The sequence below is a fragment of the Taudactylus pleione genome, unplaced genomic scaffold (assembly GCF_031769625.1).
Source record: "Taudactylus pleione unplaced genomic scaffold, aTauple2 ptg002907l, whole genome shotgun sequence".
Lineage (NCBI taxonomy): Eukaryota > Metazoa > Chordata > Amphibia > Anura > Myobatrachidae > Taudactylus > Taudactylus pleione.
Window position 1 is genome coordinate 1,384 of NW_028287275.1, and position 21,664 is coordinate 23,047.

Sequence of the window (21,664 nt, forward strand, 5' to 3'; positions counted from 1 at the left end):
CATCCCCTCCCACCCTCCCTAGTTCCTCCTGCCTGTGACATCCCCACCCTCCCTAGTTCCTCCTGCCTGTGACATCCCCGCCCTCCCTAGTTCCTCCTGCCTGTGACATCCCCGCCCTCCCTAGTTCCTCCTGCCTGTGACATGCCCGCCCTCCCTAGTTCCTCCTGCCTGTGACATGCCCGCCCTCCCTAGTTCCTCCTGCCTGTGACATCCCCGCCCTCCCTCCCTCCCTCCCTAGTTCCTCCTGCCTGTGACATCCCCTCCCTCCCTCCCTAGTTCCTCCTGCCTGTGACATCCCCGCCCTCCCTCCCTCCCTCCCTAGTTCCTCCTGCCTGTGACATCCCCGCCCTCCCTAGTTCCTCCTGCCTGTGACATCCCCTCCCACCCTCCCTAGTTCCTCCTGCCTGTGACATCCCCACCCTCCCTAGTTCCTCCTGCCTGTGACATCCCCGCCCTCCCTAGTTCCTCCTGCCTGTGACATCCCCGCCCTCCCTAGTTCCTCCTGCCTGTGACATGCCCGCCCTCCCTAGTTCCTCCTGCCTGTGACATGCCCGCCCTCCCTAGTTCCTCCTGCCTGTGACATCCCCGCCCTCCCTCCCTCCCTCCCTAGTTCCTCCTGCCTGTGACATCCCCTCCCTCCCTCCCTAGTTCCTCCTGCCTGTGACATCCCCGCCCTCCCTCCCTCCCTCCCTAGTTCCTCCTGCCTGTGACATCCCCTCCCTCCCTCCCTAGTTCCTCCTGCCTGTGACATCCCCGCCCTCCCTCCCTCCCTCCCTAGTTCCTCCTGCCTGTGACATCCCCTCCCTCCCTCCCTAGTTCCTCCTGCCTGTGACATCCCCGCCCTCCCTAGTTCCTCCTGCCTGTGACATCCCCGCCCTCCCTAGTTCCTCCTGCCTGTGACATCCCCGCCCTCCCTCCCTCCCTCCCTAGTTCCTCCTGCCTGTGACATCCCCGCCCTCCCTAGTTCCTCCTGCCTGTGACATCCCCGCCCTCCCTAGTTCCTCCTGCCTGTGACATCCCCGCCCTCCCTCCCTCCCTCCCTAGTTCCTCCTGCCTGTGACATCCCCTCCCTCCCTCCCTAGTTCTTGCTGCCTTTTAAAAAAATGTTTTAGTGGGTTTGAAAAACGGTTGCAGGGACTGTGTAGCTTGAGGTGCGCCCCTCGCCAATACACATGTTAGGCTGATTCTACCCTATTGGGATCAACTGCACCATCGGTCTAGGTGGGTCATAAGGATTTGCATCCCTGGGAGGGGATCTGGATACCTTGAGTGGTATATGGTGGGACAGTAGAAGCCCCCCCCCCCCCCCCCACCCCCATCTATGCCGTGTGGTTGAGGTTATACTGTTGGTAAGGCCATTCTGTTCCCCATCACCATAAGTAACAGTTTTTAAATAATTTAAAATTCAATTAAAGCCGACCCTTTTTCCCTGCCAATATTTGCCTCGAGTCTTCATTTTACATAAGTCTATGTTGTTGTCACCCGTCTGGGGAGTGTGGGTTGACATCAGCAGATATGTACGAATAATTAAATCTGAGCGTAATTTAGTTTTTGTACACAGTTACCAAAAAAAATAAAGAATCCAGATCGATGCGTATTTAAACTTCAGACATCCAAAAGTCTGCTGAGGTTTAAGGATTTTATATTTCTGGAAACACCAATGTGTAAATCTGTGCATAGATTTTGTTACCAAGAGGACCGCAAGCCTGTCATGCAAATTCAGACTGTTCACTGCTGACAAGAAATGCACTTAAGCAGATTAGAAAATTGGCAACTAAAAAAAAATAAATTTTGGTACATTATCTCACTAATTTACAGTCTTATGCTGGGCATACACGGCCAGATAAAATGCCTGTCAGACATTTTATCTGGCAGCCTGCCAGCCGCAGATGTCACCGGCATACACTGTGAGAGAAATCTCAGTGTATCAGCCCGACATCCGCTCTCCGTCCCCGGGGGAGGAGACATTTCCCTGGTCCTTCCCCCGACATCTGCGGTCCGCCCCGGGGAGGAGACATTTCCCTGTTCCTTCCGTAGGAAGGACCACAGGAAACGTCCGTCTGTCGGACGCGGCTGGGCATACACTGCCCGATGCGGCCGACAGATCACCGGTAAATATCGCATCGGACAGGCATGCTGGACAATCCAGCATGCCCGACCGAGCAATATTTAACCCTCGGTCGCCCCCCCCACACGCTACAATTATCGGGGCGATTAGCGGATATCGGGCGGATAGCCCCAATAATTGTAGCGTGTATGGCCAGCATTAGTAAGTTTACATTGTGTTAATAATTTCCCCAATTCCAACAACCTGCAAAGATTTCAAACGCACTATTCGGCAAGGAGCCGCTGCCAAATACTAAGAATGTGAGGGAGACTTCTTCTATTGCTTCAAAGAAAGCACCACACTGTGAGAAAACAAATCCAGTTTATTTGTATTAGTAGCCAAACAAAGTCTAAAGAAAACAGTTTACAAAATAAAATGTGGGTGAGAAGGTCAGAGGCGCAAAAACAAGTGGTTACAGCAAAAAATTAAAACAAAAGTCCTTTTGGGAGAGACGCAGGCGTTCAGCAGTGACTGGCGCTCCCTGTAACAGAGATCAAAGCGATAAGACGTAATAAGCACAAAAGATATCAAAGCGTCAACACCATTTATTACAGTGAAAAACTGTGCTCGGAAACAAGAACTCGCTATTCCAGTTCATTAATTCAGGAATGTCGCTGAAGAAGGTTTGTGTGTGAGTACAGCTGTTGGGGGGAGATGTATGGAATCTTCTAAAGAGTGAGGAAGTAGGCAAATGGAGAAGTTGCCTATAGCAACCAATCAGCTCCTGCCTATTAGTATATACTCTTTTGAAAGTTTGATACATCTTCCCCTTGTGTGAGTTAGAAAGGTTAAAAATGGTATTGACTGATACAATAAAGGTTAGGCTTTCAAAGGCTTCTTGCAATAATCACAAACCTAAAAGGCGCACATCCACTACCCGAGTAAACAGAGCGACAGTTATCGTTCATTAAATCGGGCATGCAATGTCGGAAACGATCAGCGATGTGCGCTCCCGGTGACAGTTTCCAACATCCATCAACGCCCGACCATGCCGGTCAATCTGCCAATAACGACAGATTGGCCATGTTCGGGGATGGAGGCTGCCTACACTGAACGATATAACGTTCAGCGTAGGCACTGCACAGTACAATAAACGACTGAACGATATCGTTATCGTTAAAGTCTTTTCATTGAAGCCTAGTGGATGTGCCCCTTTAGGCTGGGTACAGACTGGCATTTAAACATCACATACCTCCCCAGCTGTCATAACTCATGGGCATCAAAAGCAGTCTTCCACGTCGCGGTGGGTGTATCTAGGCCACTCCCAACTACCTCTGCTGTGTGCGGCATCCGTTTGGCACATTGCGCAGGGACGTAGTGAGCTGTGCCGAGCTCCCCCCCTCCCCCCACACCTCACAATTTCAATATAAAATCGGGACAGAAATTATACTGTGGGACAACCTCACGAAATCAGGGCGGTCGGGAGCAGTGGCGGCTCCAGAGGTGGGGTTACAGCGCAGTCTAAAAATCAATTAGGGGAACCACACCAACGGCCCTTCCCAACATCGCCATCCGGGACTCACTGGCAGTTCGTGTGGCTCCCAAACTCTGGAGCCACCACTTGTTGGGAGGTAGTTTGCTGTGTTCACTGATTGTGACTGGCAGCGCAGATTGTAATGTGCGCGCGGTATCCATTAGACAGGAAGGAGGGGGTCAGATGCTCAGCAAAGCCTTCATTACTACAAACAAGGACCCAGGATTAGCCCCAGCAGCCCAGAACTGAGGTCTTACCTGGAGAAATAAGGTGCTGCTCCTGTGCTCGGTGTCTTTGCCTGCAGACAAAATATAATGAAATATTAATCTAATCCCAGACACAAAAGCCAAAATACAGGCGGCAAAGTCAGACCGTATATTAGGCACTTGCTAATCCTTCTGAAGAACAAAGTACAAGTGATGGCTGAGAGGTTACATGAGATTTAAGAACCCTTCCATCACCATTATTTTCAGAAGGATTATTAAATGCATATCCCCCCTTTACAGCACTAGGGAAGACTATTAGAAGAATCTTGGTCATTACCATTTTCCTTCGTTTGTTTCTTTAGGCTGCTATTTAGATTACAAATTCTTCAGTCATGTGACTATCATGCCAACCACAGCCACATTACACATGATGTTGTGAGCAGAGGTGCTTTGGAATGGCCATAAGAGCTCGGTTTACTGTAAAATCCTACCCCTCCTTCTCCCCCCCCCCCCCACCATATCACATGACATGCTGAGAGCTGTTAGCATGCGTTTGGGTTGACTGACTAGGTCTTACAGCCATATTTGACAGCCCTTCAGAGAGATTATGAAAATATGAATTGCAGAAGAATAAGAAAAAGGACTGTTGGGCTTAATGTGCCATACAACATTAAAGAGAAAACACACACACACACACGCACACATACACACAAAACAAAGAAGTGAAGTAAAGGACACTCGGCACTTACTCAGTCCTCTGGTTGAATTTACATCGGCATTTTCCACCTGAAGGGGAAATAGAAAAAAAAAAAAAAACAATGAGGGTAAGAGTTTAGGAGTGTCCGTCTGTACATAAGGATTTAGATTATGTATAAGAATTTGAATTTGCAGTATCACCCTCCAAACAAGCAGAAATGGACATGCAACAGATGAGGATCAGGGGGAAAGGTATCACCACATCGAATCAAGTTCTGGAGTGAAGAGGAAAAGCTATTCCTATGTCACACAAGCTCCGAAACGCGTCAGTGCAGCACTGACCCCCTGACGTCAAGCTTCACTCTGAGATCGCAGTGTATGACTCTACGGTTCCTTGTATTATAGCCCTGGGACACCATTACTTCTACGCTTAACTTTCTAGCACACAGCAGCATTATAGGGACTACCTGTGCCAGAATACCAGGGACCCAACAAAGATCTGGTGCATATTGTTAACTTGGGACACTATGGGGCATACAGTGGACTAGGGCACTACTATGGGGCATACAATGGACTAGGGCACTGCTATGGGGCATACAATGGACAACTGCTGTAGAGAGTTGTCTCTCTTAAAGGGGCCCCTTCAAAAATATTGCAATGGAGCCCACAAAGTTGTGGCTACACCCGTGTCCTCATACACCGTGGCTTCAGTCACATCAAACAGCCCCTCGGCGCGGAAGTTCCCAGGCAAATCGGCTGCTCCAAGCACCTTAATCACTCCAAATGTGCGTCTTATTCGCATCAAACAAAACAACTGGAAGCGCCAAAACTACATTGTAAGATTGCACTGATCAGTGTGATGTGCGACATTTGTACAATCTGTGTGCAACGGAGTCTGAATCTGTATAGGAAAGGACGGCTCTTATCGGGAGAGCGGTCCTTTGCGATATTCTAAGTACATACCATTGTACAAAATCATTCAGCTCCCTAAGCACTCACCACTGGGATGACCTAATTGCAGGCTAGTGAATGAATGCAGAGCTGCAAGACCGTTCCAATCACTGGCAGTAACGGTGTTTATTATGCAAAATGCCCACATCCAACAAGTTGTGGGGACAGGGGTGTGCCGTAACCTTCCACTGTGATTGGCAGGAGGGCAAAGCCTGGTGAGCATTCTATAGATGCAAACCAAGCCCCCTTGGTCACGCATGGTCCTGCTCTATCAGGTAACTGACCCCCTGAGTAACAATGTATAACTTCAGTGCACAGTCTGGAACCTGATCTCCATACCCTACATATTTTAAATCCCCCCCCCCCCCCCCATCTCCTCTCTGTGAGAAGAGATACAACTACTTTGCGGGACGAGGCTGGGCCCTCATTGGTGGATCTGTATGGAGGGGGCAGGTCTAAAACAATCGCTCTTCCAGGATTGTGGGGGACTGGATGGAGAATAACAAAAAAATTTCGGGAACCTCCTACACCTTTCGGATGAGAAGGCAAGTATGGGGTGGGCCCTCATGCCTTGAGCCCACTGGGGATTCCTCCTGTACTCCTGTGGGCCAGTCCGACCCTCCCAGCAGATCATTGCTGGACAATTACAGATAATATAAGAGAAACAGACTAAGCAAAGGAGATAAATAATTAAATCTTTACTGTTTAAATGGCCTCACCCCCAATCCAAACAGAATTATCAGTTCTGCGTGGGGTCATAGTTTAAGGTTTCATCAGCGGTAATTGAATTGTGAATACAGGACATGTACAAAAAGGTTCAGGGCTACTCACTCAGTAAGATGATGATTCCCATGGCACACAGGACACCAGCAACAACAAGCCCGGCTACCTTAAGAGATTCATAATCTAAAAACAGAAAATAAGACAAATGACAGAGTTCCGTTATGTGATGCAGCTAGTCACACAGAGGGGGCGCCACCTTCAGCCAGCTGTATCTTCCAGGCAAATGTGTTTCATTTCACAGCCCAGGCAACACACAGTCTGGGAATTTGGATTGCAAATATATTATCTACACACAGACCGAAATCTGCCCAACACAAAACAAAGACTACTGGCCGAGTCCCACTGTCACACACATACACTAGAGATACCTATATACCCCAACAGAACAGGATTTATTTTTTTTCTATTGCATCCTAGACATCCTGGCCAAGAAACACACAGTATACTTATCCGCATGATACAATAATGGTGACACACATTACATATTGTGTGACGAATTATACATATTGCTGAATAGCAGAGCCACAGCAGTGATATGCTCTTTGTGAGGCCAACACCCCATTTACACTACATGACGTTATAGGTCACCTACATACAGACTTTGCAGGCAGATATTAAGCATGTAAAGATTTGATACATACCATAGACAAATGGATTGTGCTCTAAAAAAAAAAAAAATATTGAAGAGGTTATTAAATAGATAACAATACAGATCTTCTATAAAGAATGGCTTTACTCCAGGAGTTACATATAAAATCTGACCATACATCGGCTGATCTAGCAGCTTGATCCAACCACTGGCCAGGCAGACCTGTAATGTTTGTATGGATGCGTTTGGGTTTAATGGAAGAACTACGGCCAATTGGTAGGCTAGCCAAAGGGGCAGATCCAACAGTGCACCAGTGGGTGCGATATCCCTGTACTGAGATGGATCATTTATTAGGCAATCCAAAAAGCGGTCGAGACAGCACTGTCTAGTCCCAATAAAAAATCATTTGCACATAATAAAAACACAAAAATGTAAATAAAAAATGCATACATATAACAAATACAATATTGCTAAGTGACCTTAAAAATTAATGGAGTGGTGTCAGAAAACTCGGGTTTATTCACAATACTTTGATAGACATTTAAAAATATATTATTTTATATATATTTTAGGTAATCTAAAGCAGCATATTGGGAACTCACTAGAGTTTTACTGGTAATCAATACAACAGCAGCCTAAAAATGGCATGTAGTTATGAGACCGGCGGCCATAACGAAAAGGTAAGCCGGGGTGCTTTATGTGTTAGCCACGCGCAGGGGGGGGGGGGGGGGGGGGTGTTTAGGTAGGATAACAGGGTTAGCGTTTTTTTTGCTTTTTTTTGGGGGGGGGGGGTTTAAGCACTAAAGGGGAGGGTAAGTATACTTAACCAACCCCTGTCGGGATACCAACCGTCGGGATGCTGCGGTCGGTATTGTGACAGGAGGCATCTCGACAGCCGGCATTACATACCTATTCCTCTAAAAATAGCAGTAATATAGGATTGAAGTATGACGCGCTGTCTCACCATGAAATCTGTAGGAGCTACTGCTGGGTATGGGAGAGCGCACTTCATGGAATTGTCATCGGCACTGAGGGCGGAGCTTGATGCGTTTCTCAGTCGGTTTGTGGGGCTGTTTCATCAGAAGTACCACCCATTGGCATCCTGCATCCATTTATTCTCCAGACGTCCAATCAGATTTCAAGTTTAGTAAATTATATGCTCATTTCACGTTTTAACCATTTAAATGATAAACATTTAGATGTCCTATTATTAGACCTATTTGGAGGGAACGATCTTAATGTAGATACCACGATGTTCATATTCATATGTGAATTTATACAATACTATTCTCAGATAAACTAATCTCAGAGATCTACATATAAAAAAAAACTCAAAAATATAGATATAAATAACATAGGTGCATTCACCATATAGGGTATTAAAATGTGCAATCTTCAATAAAAGACACATATAACAATATGGATATAATTATAATGGGTGCATTCACCAGGTCAGGTATTGAGATGAGCAATCTTATATTGTGCATATATACGATGAGACATAAGCGACAAACCTTTAAAAAAATTAGAGTACTGGGGAGGGACCAGGAGTTACAATGAACCTCTAGGCAGTGCCAGATTAATGTCCACATGGGCCTGGAGCTGAAATTTATGAAGGGCCTATTGTATGCCGCTGAAGGGGGTGGGACAAGTGCCGTAGCAGTGTGACTGGTAATGTGGGGCCATGACCAATGCGGTGTGGTTGTGGTTTACATAGGGGTGTGGCCAGTGCAGCATTCTCCCAGGACGCTCCGGGCAGTGCTGCATTTTCAGGTGCCGGTGGCCTCAGTACCTCTACGCAACGGCATGACGTTACGCACTTAAGAGGCACGGGGCTGGCACAAGGTGCTCCGGAGTTAGCCCTGCTATGCCGCTGACTGTGCATGTGTAGGCCAGCACTCCTGTGCAAAGTATAGTGCTATAGCGTCTGGTGCCCTCCTAATTACCTCTGGCTGTGAAGGGCGGGAACCATGTAGCAGTCGAATGGGCGGCACTCTGGATGACTTGTATAAAACACATTAAAATCCATTTAAGTTAACAACATTTCAGAACTTGTATTCATCCTTTCAGTAATCCTGACGAAAGAATACATACAAGTTCTGAAGCGTTGATAAATTAAACTGAGTTTTAGTGTGTTTTATAAAAGCCGTCCAGAGTGCCGCCCATTTGACTGCTATATATATATATATAGGTGTGTATGTGGGTGTGTATGTGGGTGTGTATGTGGGTGTGTATGTGGGTGTGTATGTGGGTGTGTATGTGGGTGTGTATGTGGGTGTGTACATACACACCCACATACACGTAAATTGTGTAGGTACAGGGGCTTGAGGCACACTTAAGGGGACTGAAGCAGGTGTGGTGTAGTATGTTGACAGTCATGAAAATGTCGACATTAGGGTTAGGCTACATGGGGGGGTTAGGCACTAGGGGAAGGTTAGAGTTAGGCTACGGGGGGAGGAGGATAGGGTTAGGCACTAGGGGGAGGTTACAGTTAGACTGCGGGGGGAGGAGGTTAGGGAAAGGCATTAGGGTTAGTGAGGTCATGACCCAATCCAGAAGCCGTGCTGGAGTCACTGCAGCCATTAGGAGCAGGTCAGTGAGCGCTGGGCCAACAGGGATGATATGTCAACATTCCATCACTATCTACATGAATGTTCGACACGGACAACTTCAACATTATGACCATCTTGACATTCTCCTATTAACATGATGAATGTTTACATATCATTCCACATCCGCTTCAGTCCCCTTAAATGTGTCTGAAGCTCCTGTACCATCCCTATTTACCACCATGTGTGTGTATGTATATATACGCACACACGTACGTGCATATATATATATATACACGTGTGTGTATATATATACACACACATACATATATTCACACAAGTACGTACATATATGTATGTATATATATATATATATATATATATATATATATATATATATATATATATATATATATATATATATATATATATATATATATATATATATATATATATATATATATATATATATATATATTAGGGGTGTGCACCGGACACTTTTCGTGTTTTGTGTTTTGGTTTTGGATCTGGATCTTTCTTCGTGTTTTGGATCTGGATTGGTTTTGCCAAAACCACCCTTCCGTGTTTTGGGTTCTGGGTTTTGTGTTTTGGATCTGGATTTTTTCTTAAAAAATAAAAAAAAAACGCTAAAATCACATAAATGGGCCTTTTTTTGTTCCTACGCTATTAATAACCCCAATAACATTAATTTCCACTCATTTCCACTCTATTCTGAACACCTCACAATATTGTTTTTAGGCCAAAAGGTTGTACCGAGGAAGCTGGATGACTATGCTAAGCGACACAAGGGGGCGGCACAAACACGTGGCCCATCTAGGAGTGGCACTGCAGTGGCAGACAGGAAGCCAATCAGCGTTATGGTGCCCATTTGCATGTAGCACGAACCCGGGAGATCCGTGCTACATGCATCTGTGTGATTGGCACAGAGCAATGACAGGTCCGTGAGACCCGTCTGTGCTGCTGTGGTAAAAAAAAAAAAAAAAAACCTGTGTAAAAAAAGAAAAAAATGGCGTGCACCCCCCCAAAAAAGAGCAACCAGCCCCGGGCATTAGTAACCCAGTGCTGGGTGTGCTTAAATACAGGGGACAAACGACGTAGGGGTCCCCTGTACTTAAGCACAACCAGCACCGGGCTAGTCAGAACCAGCGCTGGTTGCCAAAATACGGGGGACAAACGACGTAGGGGTCCCCTGTATTCTGCGCAACCAGCTCTGGGCTCTGATCCGGTCCTGGTTCTGGAAATATAGGGGACAAAAAATGAGTAGGGTTCCCCTGTATGTTCCAGAACCAGCACTGGACTTTTTCTAGCGGGGGGCTGATGCCACAGCCAGGGGAGCCCTTTCACCGGGCCCCCCAGCCGCAGCATCAACCCTGACCGCTAGTCAGCCCAGGCCGGGGATCCCTGGAGAGCTGGGGACCCCCCCAATAAAGGGGTCACCCTCTCCAGGGCACCCCAGGCCCAGGCTGATAGCCCGGGGCTATCCCCGCCACCCCTGGTGGCGGTGGGTGGCGGGTTGATTGTGTGGTGTGGTGTAAATAAAGAATATCAAACATTGTCTTTACAAGTAGAACTGCAAGTCCCAGCTAGCCTGCCCCGCATGCTGGTACTTGGAGAACCACAAGTACCAGCATGCAGGGCATTAAGGGCCCACTAGTACCTGTAGTTCACCTGTAAAAAAAATGTTTAAAAAAACACAGGACACACACACCGTGACAGTATAAGTTTATTAAACATACATACACACACACACATGTACACATACTCACCTATGTAACCTGTAGCATCGGTCCACTTGTCCGGTAAAGTATCCATAGGGGACCTGTGAAAAAAAACATACTCACCATCTCCTATGTGAGGTTCTGTCCTCTTCGTTCCAAAGTAGGCATCCCCGGACTTGGCAAAAAAAAAAAACGAAAACGCGATCCACGAACTTAGTACCGTTCTATAGAACGGTACTTCCCGAATGAGAGCTTAGCGGCGGGGTATCACCATGGAAACCCCGCTGCTAAGCGTTCATTGGCTGAGAGAGGTCATCTCCCGTCTCTCAGCCAATGAACGGCTCCCTCCATTGTAGTCAATGGTGGGAACCGCAGGGTAAACTTTAATAACCTTGCGGCTCCCAGCATTGACTACAATGGAGGGAGCCGTTCATTGGCTGAGAGAGATGGGAGATGGCCTCTCTCAGCCAATGAACGCTTAGCAGCGGGGTTTCCATGGTGATACCCCGCCGCTAAGCTCTCATTCGGGAAGTACCGTTCTATAGAACGGTACTAAGTTCGTGGATCGCGTTTTCGTTTTTTTTTTTTGCCAAGTCCGGGGATGCCTACTTTGGAACGAAGAGGACAGAACCTCGCATAGGAGATGGTGAGTATGTTTTTTTTCACAGGTCCCCTATGGATACTTTACCGGACAAGTGGACCGATGCTACAGGGTTACATAGGTGAGTATGTGTACATGTGTGTGTGTGTATGTATGTTTAATAAACTTATACTGTCACGGTGTGTGTGTCCTGTGTTTTTTTTAAACATTTTTTTACAGGTGAACTACAGGTACTAGTGGGCCCTTAATGCCCTGCATGCTGGTACTTGTGGTTCTCCAAGTACCAGCATGCGGGGCAGGCTTGCTGGGACTTGCAGTTCTACTTGTAAAGACAATGTTTGATATTCTTTATTTACACCACACCATCAACCCGCCACCCACCGCCACCAGGGGTGGCGGGGATAGCCCCGGGCTATCAGCCTGGGCCTGGGGTGCCCTGGAGAGGGTGACCCCTTTATTGGGGGGGTCCCCAGCTCTCCAGGGATCCCCGGCCTGGGCTGACTAGCGGTCAGGGCTGATGCTGCGGCTGGGGGGCCCGGTGAAAGGGCTCCCCTGGTTGTGGCATCAGCCCCCCGCTAGAAAAAGTCCAGTGCTGGTTCTGGAACATACAGGGGAACCCTACTCATTTTTTTCCCCTGTATTTCCAGAACCAGGACCGGATCAGAGCCCAGAGCTGGTTGCGCAGAATACGGGGGACCCCTACGTCGTTTGTCCCCCGTATTTTGGCAACCAGCTCTGGTTCTGACTAGCCCGGTGCTGGTTGTGTTTAAGTACAGGGGACCCCTATGTCGTTTGTCCCCTGTATTTAAGCACACCCAGCACTGGGTCACTAATGCCCGGGGCTGGTTGCTCTTTTTTTGGGGGGGGGGGCACGCCATTTTTTTCTCTTTTTACACAGGTTTTTTTTTTTTTATTTACCACAGCAGCACAGACGGGTCTCACGGACCCGTTAGTGCTCTGTGTCAATGACACAGATGCAAGTAGCACGGATCTCCTGGTCCGTGCGTGCATCTGTGTCATTGAAATACACAGCAGCACAGACGGGTCTCACTGACCCATCTGTGCTCTGTGTCACTGTCAATCACACAGATGCATGTAGCACGGATCTCACGAGTCCGTGCTACATGCAAATGAGCACCATAATGCTGATTGGCTGAGAGCCGTGACAGACGGCTCTGTCAGCCAATCAGCACTTTGCCCATTAAAGGCAAAGGCATTTTTTTTTAAATGGCCGCTCGAGGCAAAACCTCGAGATCCGACAGCAGATCTCGAGGTTTTGCCTCGGGAGAGGGATCCGGGGCAGACAGGGAGATCCGAGCTTGGGCTCGGATCGCCCCGGATCCCCGAAGTTCGGGTGGGTTCGGTTCTCAGGGAACCGAACCCGCTCATCCCTAATATATATATATACACATACATATACATATACACTAGGGGTGAGCGGGTTCGGATTTCTGAAATCCGAACCCCCCCGAGCCCCCCCGATCCGAGTCCGATCCGAGTCAGGCTCGACTTTTCCCGCCTGACTCGGATCTGAAATCGAGGCAAAACGTCATCTTCCCGCCTTCCGAGTCTCGCGGGTTTTGGATCCTATATAAGGTACACACGTCGGCGCCATTTTCTCACTCGGCTGTGGACAGTGAAGAGGGAGGGTGGGAGTTAGGGCTGTGTAGTGTAGTGTAGTGCTGCTGTTGTCCACTACTTCAAAGTCCATAGGGGCTGGCTGTGTTGTGCTGTGCTGCTGTTGTTAATAGGGGCTGTGTCCACTACTTCAAAGTCCATAGGGGCTGGCTGGACTGTGTTGTGCAGTCAGTTCTCCATAGGGGCTGTGTCCACTCCAAAGTCCTGTGCAGTGTCCCAGTCCTAAAGGAGTGCTGTAGTGTTGTCCAGGGGGTGCTCTGTCCATCAGGGGTGCTCCCCCCAAGTGCTAAAAAAATAATATATTTTCTGTGTTTGTGAATTGTGTGCGCAGTAGCCGCACGTGCATCAACAAAGTAGTGCCAAGCGTGCGCCTGTGTCATAAGTAAAGGGCCGGCTGGCTTGACCGTTAAGGGTGCTGTAACCCCCGAAAGTACACTCCAGTCCAAACCAAAAAAAAAATTATTTTCTGTGTTTGTGAATTGTGTGCGCAGTAGCCGCACGTGCATCAACAAAGTAGTGCCAAGCGTGCGCCTGTGTCATAAGTAAAGGGCCGGCTGGCTTGACCGTTAAGGGTGCTGTAACCCCCGAAAGTACACTCCAGTCCAAACCAAAAAAAAAATTATTTTCTGTGTTTGTGAATTGTGTGCGCAGTAGCCGCACGTGCATCAACAAAGTAGTGCCAAGCGTGCGCCTGTGTCATAAGTAAAGGGCCGGCTGGCTTGACCGTTAAGGGTGCTGTAACCCCCGAAAGTACACTCCAGTCCAAACCAAAAAAAATATTATTTTCTGTGTTTGTGAATTGTGTGCGCAGTAGTCGCACGTGCATCAACAAAGTAGTGCCAAGCGTGCGCCTGTGTCATAAGTAAAGGGCCGGCTGGCTTGACCGTTAAGGGTGCTGTAACCCCCGAAAGTACACTCCAGTCCAAACCAAAAAAAAAATTATTTTCTGTGTTTGTGAATTGTGTGCGCAGTAGCCGCACGTGCATCAACAAAGTAGTGCCAAACGTGCGCCTGTGTCATAAGTAAAGGGCCGGCTGGCTTGACCGTTAAGGGTGCTGTAACCCCCGAAAGTACACTCCAGTCCAAACCCAAAAAAAAATTATTTTCTGTGTTTGTGAATTGTGTGCGCAGTAGCCGCACGTGCATCAACAAAGTAGTGCCAAGCGTGCGCCTGTGTCATAAGTAAAGGGCCGGCTGGCTTGACCGTTAAGGGTGCTGTAACCCCCGAAAGTACACTCCAGTCCAAACCAAAAAAAAAATTATTTTCTGTGTTTGTGAATTGTGTGCGCAGTAGCCGCACGTGCATCAACAAAGTAGTGCCAAGCGTGCGCCTGTGTCATAAGTAAAGGGCCGGCTGGCTTGACCGTTAAAGGGTGCTGTAACCCCCAAAGTACACTCCAGTCCAAACCAAAAAAAAATTATTTTCTGTGTTTGTGAATTGTGTGCGCAGTAGCCGCACGTGCATCAACAAAGTAGTGCCAAGAGTGCGCCTGTGTCATAAGTAAAGGGCCGGCTGGCTTGACCGTTAAAGGGTGCTGTAACCCACAAAGTACACTCCAGTCCAAACCAAAAAAAAAATTATTTTCTGTGTTTAGCCGCACGTATATATCAAATCGATATAACATAAATGGAGGACCAAACTTTCTCCGATAAAAATAAAATAGAGAAAGATCAAGAACCACTTCCTCCTAGTGCTGAAGCTGCTGCCACTAGTCATGACATAGACGATAACATGCCATCAACGTCGTCTGCCAAGGCCGATGCCCAATGTCATAGTAGAGGGCACATACAATCCCAAATGGCAAAGTTCAGGAAAATGACCTTGAAAAAGACATTTAAATCAGCTGAAGAGAAACGTAAACTTGCCAATATGCCATTTACGACACGGAGTGGCAAGGAACGGCTAAGGTCGATCCCTAGTATGTTCATGACTAGTGGTTCAGCTTCACATGACGATGGAAGCACTCCTCCCACTAAAAAAATCAAAAGAGTTAAGCTGGCAAAAGCACAGCGAAGAACTGTGCTTTCTAAGAAGATATCACAAATCCCCAAGGAGAGTCCAAGTGTGGTGGTGGTTGCGATGCCTGACCTTCCCAGCACTGGACGGGAAGAGGTGGCTCTTTCCACCATTTGCACGCCCCCTGCAAGTGCTGAAAGGAGCACCCACAGTCCACTTGCTGATATGCAAATTGAAGATGTCACTGTTGAAGTACAACAGGATGAGGATACTGGTGTAGCTGGCGCTGAGGAGGAAGTTGGCGAGGAGGATTCTGATGGTGATGTGGTTTGTTTAAATCAGGCTCCGGGGGAGACAGTTGTTGTCCGTGGGATGAAAAAGCCCATCACGGTCATGCCTGGGCAGAAGACCAAACATTCCACCTCTTTGGTCTGGCAATATTTCTATCCAAATCCGGACAACAACTGTCTTGCCATATGTACCATATGTAAAGGTGAAATAAGTAGGGGTAGGGACGTCAACCACCTAGGAACATCCTCCCTTATACGGCACCTGCAGCGCGTTCATAAAAAGTTACTGTCAAGTTCAGAAACTTTGGCTCAGACCGTAAGCAGTCCAGGGACACCTAAATCCCGTTGTCCTGTTGTATCCAAGCGCCTGCAAACCACACCGTCAACTCCCTCCTCGTCAATTTCCTCCTTAGTCAGGATCGGAAGTAGTCCTGCAGGCCATATCACTGGCATGACTGACTCTCCTATCCGGGATTCCTCCGGAGGATCCTGCATTGCTACGCCTACTGCTGCCGCTGCTGCTGTTGCTGCTGCTGCTGGGAGTCGTTCATCATCCCAGAGAGGAAGTAGGAACACCACTACTTTTACTAAACAATTGACCCTCCAACAGTCCTTAGCGAGGAGGATGAAGTACGACAGCAGTCATCCTGAAGCAAAACGTATAACTGAGGCCTTGACTGCTATGTTGGTGTTAGACGTGCGTCCGGTATCCGCCATTAGTGCAGTGGGATTTAGACAATTGATGGAGGTAGTGTGTCCCCGGTTCCAAATCCCGTCTAGATTCCACTTCACTAGGCAGGCGATACCGAGACTGTACAGAAACGTCAGAAAAAGTGTCCTCAGTGTCCTGAAAAATGCCGTTGTACACAATGTCCACTTAACCACGGACATGTGGACAAGTGGAACAGGGCAGACTAAGGACTATATGACTGTGACAGCCCACTGGGTAGATGTATCACCTTACGCAGCAACAGCAGCAGCGTCACCAGTAGCAGCATCTCAGAAACGCCAGCTCGTTACAAGGCAGGCTACGCTGTGTATCACCGGTTTCAGTAAGAGGCACACCGCCGACAACCTCTTAGAGAAACTGAGGGAAATCATCGCCCAGTGGCTTACCCCACTTAGACTCTCCTGGGGATTTGTGATATCTGACAACGCCACCAATATTGTGCGGGCATTACATCTGGGCAAATTCCAGCACGTCCCATGTTTTGCTCACACAATAAACTTGGTGGTGCAGAATTTTCTGAAAAGCGACAGGGGCGTGCAGGAGACGCTTTGGGTGGCCCGAAAAATTTCTGGCCACTTTCGCCATTCAGCGACTGCGTGCCGAAGACTGGAGCGCCAGCAAACACTCTTGAACCTGCCCCGCCATCACCTGAAGCAAGAGGTTGTGACGCGGTGGAACTCAACCCTCTATATGCTTCAGAGGATGGAGGAGCAGCAAAAGGCCATACAAGCCTATACATCCACCTATGACATAGGCAAAGGAGGGGGTATGCACCTGACTCAAGCGCAGTGGAGAATGATTTCCGTGTTGTGCAAGGTTCTTCAGCCCTTCGAACTTGCCACACGTGAAGTCAGTTCAGACACTGCCAGCTTGAGTCAGGTCATTCCCCTCATCAGGCTTTTGCAGAAGCAGCTGGAGAAAGTGAAGGAGGAGCTAAGACGGAGCGATTCCGCTCGGCATGTGGGACTTGTGGATGAAGCCCTTCATTCGCTTTGCCAGGATTCCAGGGTGGTCAATCTGTTGAAATCAGACCACTACATTTTGGCCACCGTGCTCGATCCTAGGTTTAAAGCCTATGTGGTGTCTCTCTTTCCGGCCGACACAAGCCTGCAGAGGTGCAAAGACCTGCTGGTGAACACACTGTCAGCTGAAGCGGAACGTGACACGTCAACGGCTCCTTCTTCATTTTCTCCCGCAACTGGGGCTGCCAGGAAAAAACTTAGGTATCCTAAGCAACCCGCTGGCGGTGATGCAGGGCAGGCAGGACCAAGTTTGGACATCTGGTCCGGACTGAAGGACCTGGCAACAATTTCTGACATGTCTACTGTCACTGCATATGATACTGTCACCATTGACAGAATGGTGGAGGATTACATCGGTGACAGCATCCAAGTAGGCATGTCAGACAGTCCATACCTGTACTGGCAGGAAAAAGAGGCAATTTGGAGGCCCCTGTACAAACTGGCTCTATTTTACCTGAGTTGCCCCCCCTCCAGTGTGTACTCCGAAAGAGTGTTTAGTGCAGCCGGGAACCTTGTCAGCGAAAGGCGTAGGAGGTTGCTTCCACAGAATGTGGAGAAGATGATGTTCATCAAAATGAATTATCAGCTCTTCCAGGGAGACCAGCCTCCAGAACGTACAGAGGGACCTGTGGTGGTGGATTCAAGTGGGGACGAGTTAATACTTTGTGAGGATGAGGATGTACACACTGAAGAGGGTGAGGAATCGGTGGATGAGGAGGATGAGGATGACATCTTGCCTCCGTAGAGCCAGTTTGTGCAGGGACACATTAATTGCCAGCTTGTTTTGTGGGGGCCCAAACGAACCAATCATTTCAGCCACAGTTGTGTGGCAGACCCTGGCGCTGAAATGATTGATTTGTTAAAGTGTGCATGTCCTGTTTATACAACATAAGGGTGGGTGGGAGGGCCCAAGGACAATTCCATCTTGCACCTCTTTTTTTCTTTGCATTATGTACAGTTTGGGGCCTAGTTTTTCTAACTGCCATCCTGTCTGCCACTGCAGTGTCACTCCTAGATGGGTCACGTGTTTGTGCCGCCCACTCGTGTCGCTTAGCATAGTCATCCAGCTACCTCGGTGCAACCTTTTGGACATAAAAACACTATTGTGAGGTGTGAGGTGTTCAGAATAGACTGGAAATGAGTGGAAATTAAGGTTATTGAGGTTAATAATAGCATAGGAGCAGAAAAACCTACAAATTCTGTGATTTTAGCTGTTTTTATGCTTTTTTTCAAAAAAATACAGATCCAAAACACAAAACCCAGAACCCAAAACACGGAAGGGTGGTTTTGGCAAAACCAATCCAGATCCGAAACACGAAGAAAGATCCAGATCCAAAACCAAAACACAAAACACGAAAAGTGGCCGGTGCACACCCCTAATATACACACAGACACAAGTACGTGCATATATACACGTGTGTGTCTGTGTATACACATACACAAACATACATTTGCACACATACATATACACACACTCAAGTACGTATATATATATATATATATATATATATATATATATATATACATACATACATACACACACATACAGACACAAGTACGTGCATATATACACGTGTGTGTATATAAACATACATATACACAAACATACATTTACACACATACATATATATATATATATATATATATATACACACACACACACACACACACACACACACACACACACGTATGTGCATATATATACACATATATACAGTACATGTGTGTATATATATATATATATATATATATATATATATATACACATATACATATTACATATATACACACACACATATACGTGTGGGTGTATATATATATATATATATGTGTGTAGATACACAAGCTCTTATACCCACCTAATATTATAGATAGATAATAGATAATTACATACATATATAGAGTAGACAGAGGCCAGACATTACACTGACCTGAGTAAAGCTAATCCTGACATGCTTGGCTGAGCTGCCTTCCCTCTTCAACTAGGCGCTTGACACCGCTTTGGAGTAGGATGGTTCAGGAGGCGGAGCCTCGGTATAATGGAGGTGGAGCTTCGGCGGGGCTTCTGAGGTGGGCGGGGCTTCAGCGGCCCGCGGGTGGGCGGGGCTTTGTCCTGGCCTGTCGATCCTTCAAGAGGAGGGGAACGGGTGGGGACCGGGGAGGTCAGAATGGGCTAAGCTCTATTTATGACAGCCATTAGGTGAGAGAGCTGGCTGAGCTGTTCCTTAGTCTTGACAGGAAAGAAAAAGCTTTTTTTTCCTGCCTGCACTGCAGTCGGTGTGGGCCTATTTTCAATGGGAGGCCTGGAGCTGTAGCTCCACCCGCCCCATTGTTAATCCGGCCCTGCCTCTAGGGTCCTAGGGTGTCCATTTCATCACCATCTCTCTCCATGATATCAGTTTCTTTAACTGTATATTTTTGAGTTTGATGTGATCATTCAGCCCAGTAGGGACAAATGTCCCTAACTTAAATATCCAATAAGCCTCTTTTCTACATAATGTTTTCAACCTATCCCCCTCCTCTGTTAGTCTAATACAGAGGTGGCCAAACTCGGTCCTCGAGAGCTACCAACAGTTTACATTTTCCAGGTCTCCTCACAGAATCTCAAGTGAAATAATTAGCTCCATCTGTGGATCTTTCAAAATGTGTCAGTGACCTGGAAAATGTGAACTGTGGGTAGCTCTCGAGGACAGAGTTTGGCCACCCCTGGTCTAATATGTTCAATTGGTTGGACTTTAATATTTTTCATATAACCAGCCGGGCAGGTAGACACATCTGGGAAGGCGATGCGGTTTCAAATTTTTTGTAACACAGTCTATGCTCCAGAAATCTTACATTAGAGTATGTGCGGTTCGGCCTACGTATTGGATATCTGGAGACTAAATGGATGCAGGAGGCCATTGGACGGTACTTCTGATGAAACAGCCCCACAAACCACGACTGAGAAACGCATCAAGCTCCACCCCCAGTGCCGATGACCATTCCAGGAAGTGCGCTCTCCCATATCCTACAGATTTCAGGCTGTGTGACCAGCACATCATACACCAGGACATGGGCCGCTCCAAGTCAGGATCAGACGGAGGATCAAATATCCCCCAAGGTCATGAACGTTGGTGCGGTAAGAAGCACCCACCCGATGGTCCATTACCTACCCCCTATTGAATGGTGACTTTTTCAAACCAAGAGCCGTGCACGCCCATTAATATAATATATATGAAAACGGTTTGATTTAACCACTTAACACTGGGTGACTGCTGGTAACACAGGAGAAAGCAAAAAATCTCTACTAACAAACTGCTGAGAGGATTTACTATAACTTGTTTACATGAAACTAAACCCTTTCACAGAGGACTTTGTCATGGTTAATGACTACTAATTCAACTTAGAAAAACCGCAGGTACAAAAACACCATTCATTATAAGTAATGACTGTAACAACCTACAAAGACTGCAAGAGCTGCCAAGTTGTTTGCACGCAACCAACTTACTAATTAGTAACAGAGGGCCTGATTCAGAGCCGGACGCTCTGACCAGAGCGCTCACTCTGAATCAGGGCCCTCCTACCCAATATTGGAGCGGCCTGAGAGCCGCTCGCATAGCTGTGGGTGACCACCCACAGCTTATGCGAGCGGCCAAAAAGATGGTCGCGATGGTCAAGACCATCGCAACCATTAGGCTTGCGACGAGACCCTTGTGGTAGGGTCTCGTTGCCGCAAGCCCGGAGTGCTTTTGGCTCTATCAGAGCCAAAAACACTCCCACTGACATCACTTGTGATGTCAGTGGGGCCGGACCCAGACGGTAGGCGTTCCCATGGGAACGCCTCCATCTGGGCAGCCACACCCCCGGCACGCCCACCAAAGGGGGCGTGCTGTCACTCACCATTGACAGCACGCCCCCTTTGGTGCGAGACCCCGAGCGACGGCTTCCTCGTCGCTCGCCAGGTCTCGCGCATGCGCACGAAGGAGCAGCCTCCATCGTGCGCATGCGGGTAACATTGACCCGCTTGCGAGCATACAGCGCTCGCGAGCAGGTCTGAATGAGACCCAGAGAGCGAACTTCAATCATATTACGGCTATTTTTAGACTGTTGTTGTATTGATTACCAGTAAAACTCCAGCGAGTTTACAATATGCTGCTTTAGATTAAGGGTATTACCCAAGATATATACAATAATATATTTTGAAATGTTTATCAAGAAAGTATTGTGAATAAGCAGGAGCTTTCTGAAACAACTCAATTTTAAAGGTAAATTAGCAATAGTTATATGTACGCAGTTTTATTTACATTTTTGTGTTTTTATTGTGTGCAAATACATTAATTTTCATTGGGACTA

At 47.5% G+C, this 21,664-nt stretch overlaps 1 protein-coding gene across 1 annotated transcript in view; it reads right to left on the bottom strand.

The window, feature by feature from the left end:
• Positions 1-2,409: 2,409 nt before the first annotated feature.
• The window catches only part of LOC148431091 (FXYD domain-containing ion transport regulator 3-like), a 46,852-nt gene continuing 27,597 nt past the window's right edge, over positions 2,410-21,664 (bottom strand). The window contains exons 4-8 of the mRNA XM_088466360.1: positions 6,859-6,879; positions 6,266-6,340; positions 4,537-4,573; positions 3,839-3,879; positions 2,410-2,588 (exon numbers count right to left, since the gene is read on the bottom strand). Of these exons, the coding sequence (XP_088322486.1) occupies positions 2,569-2,588; positions 3,839-3,879; positions 4,537-4,573; positions 6,266-6,340; positions 6,859-6,879 (194 nt within the window). The 3' untranslated portion in view covers positions 2,410-2,568. The remainder of the gene's footprint in view (positions 2,589-3,838; positions 3,880-4,536; positions 4,574-6,265; positions 6,341-6,858; positions 6,880-21,664) is intronic.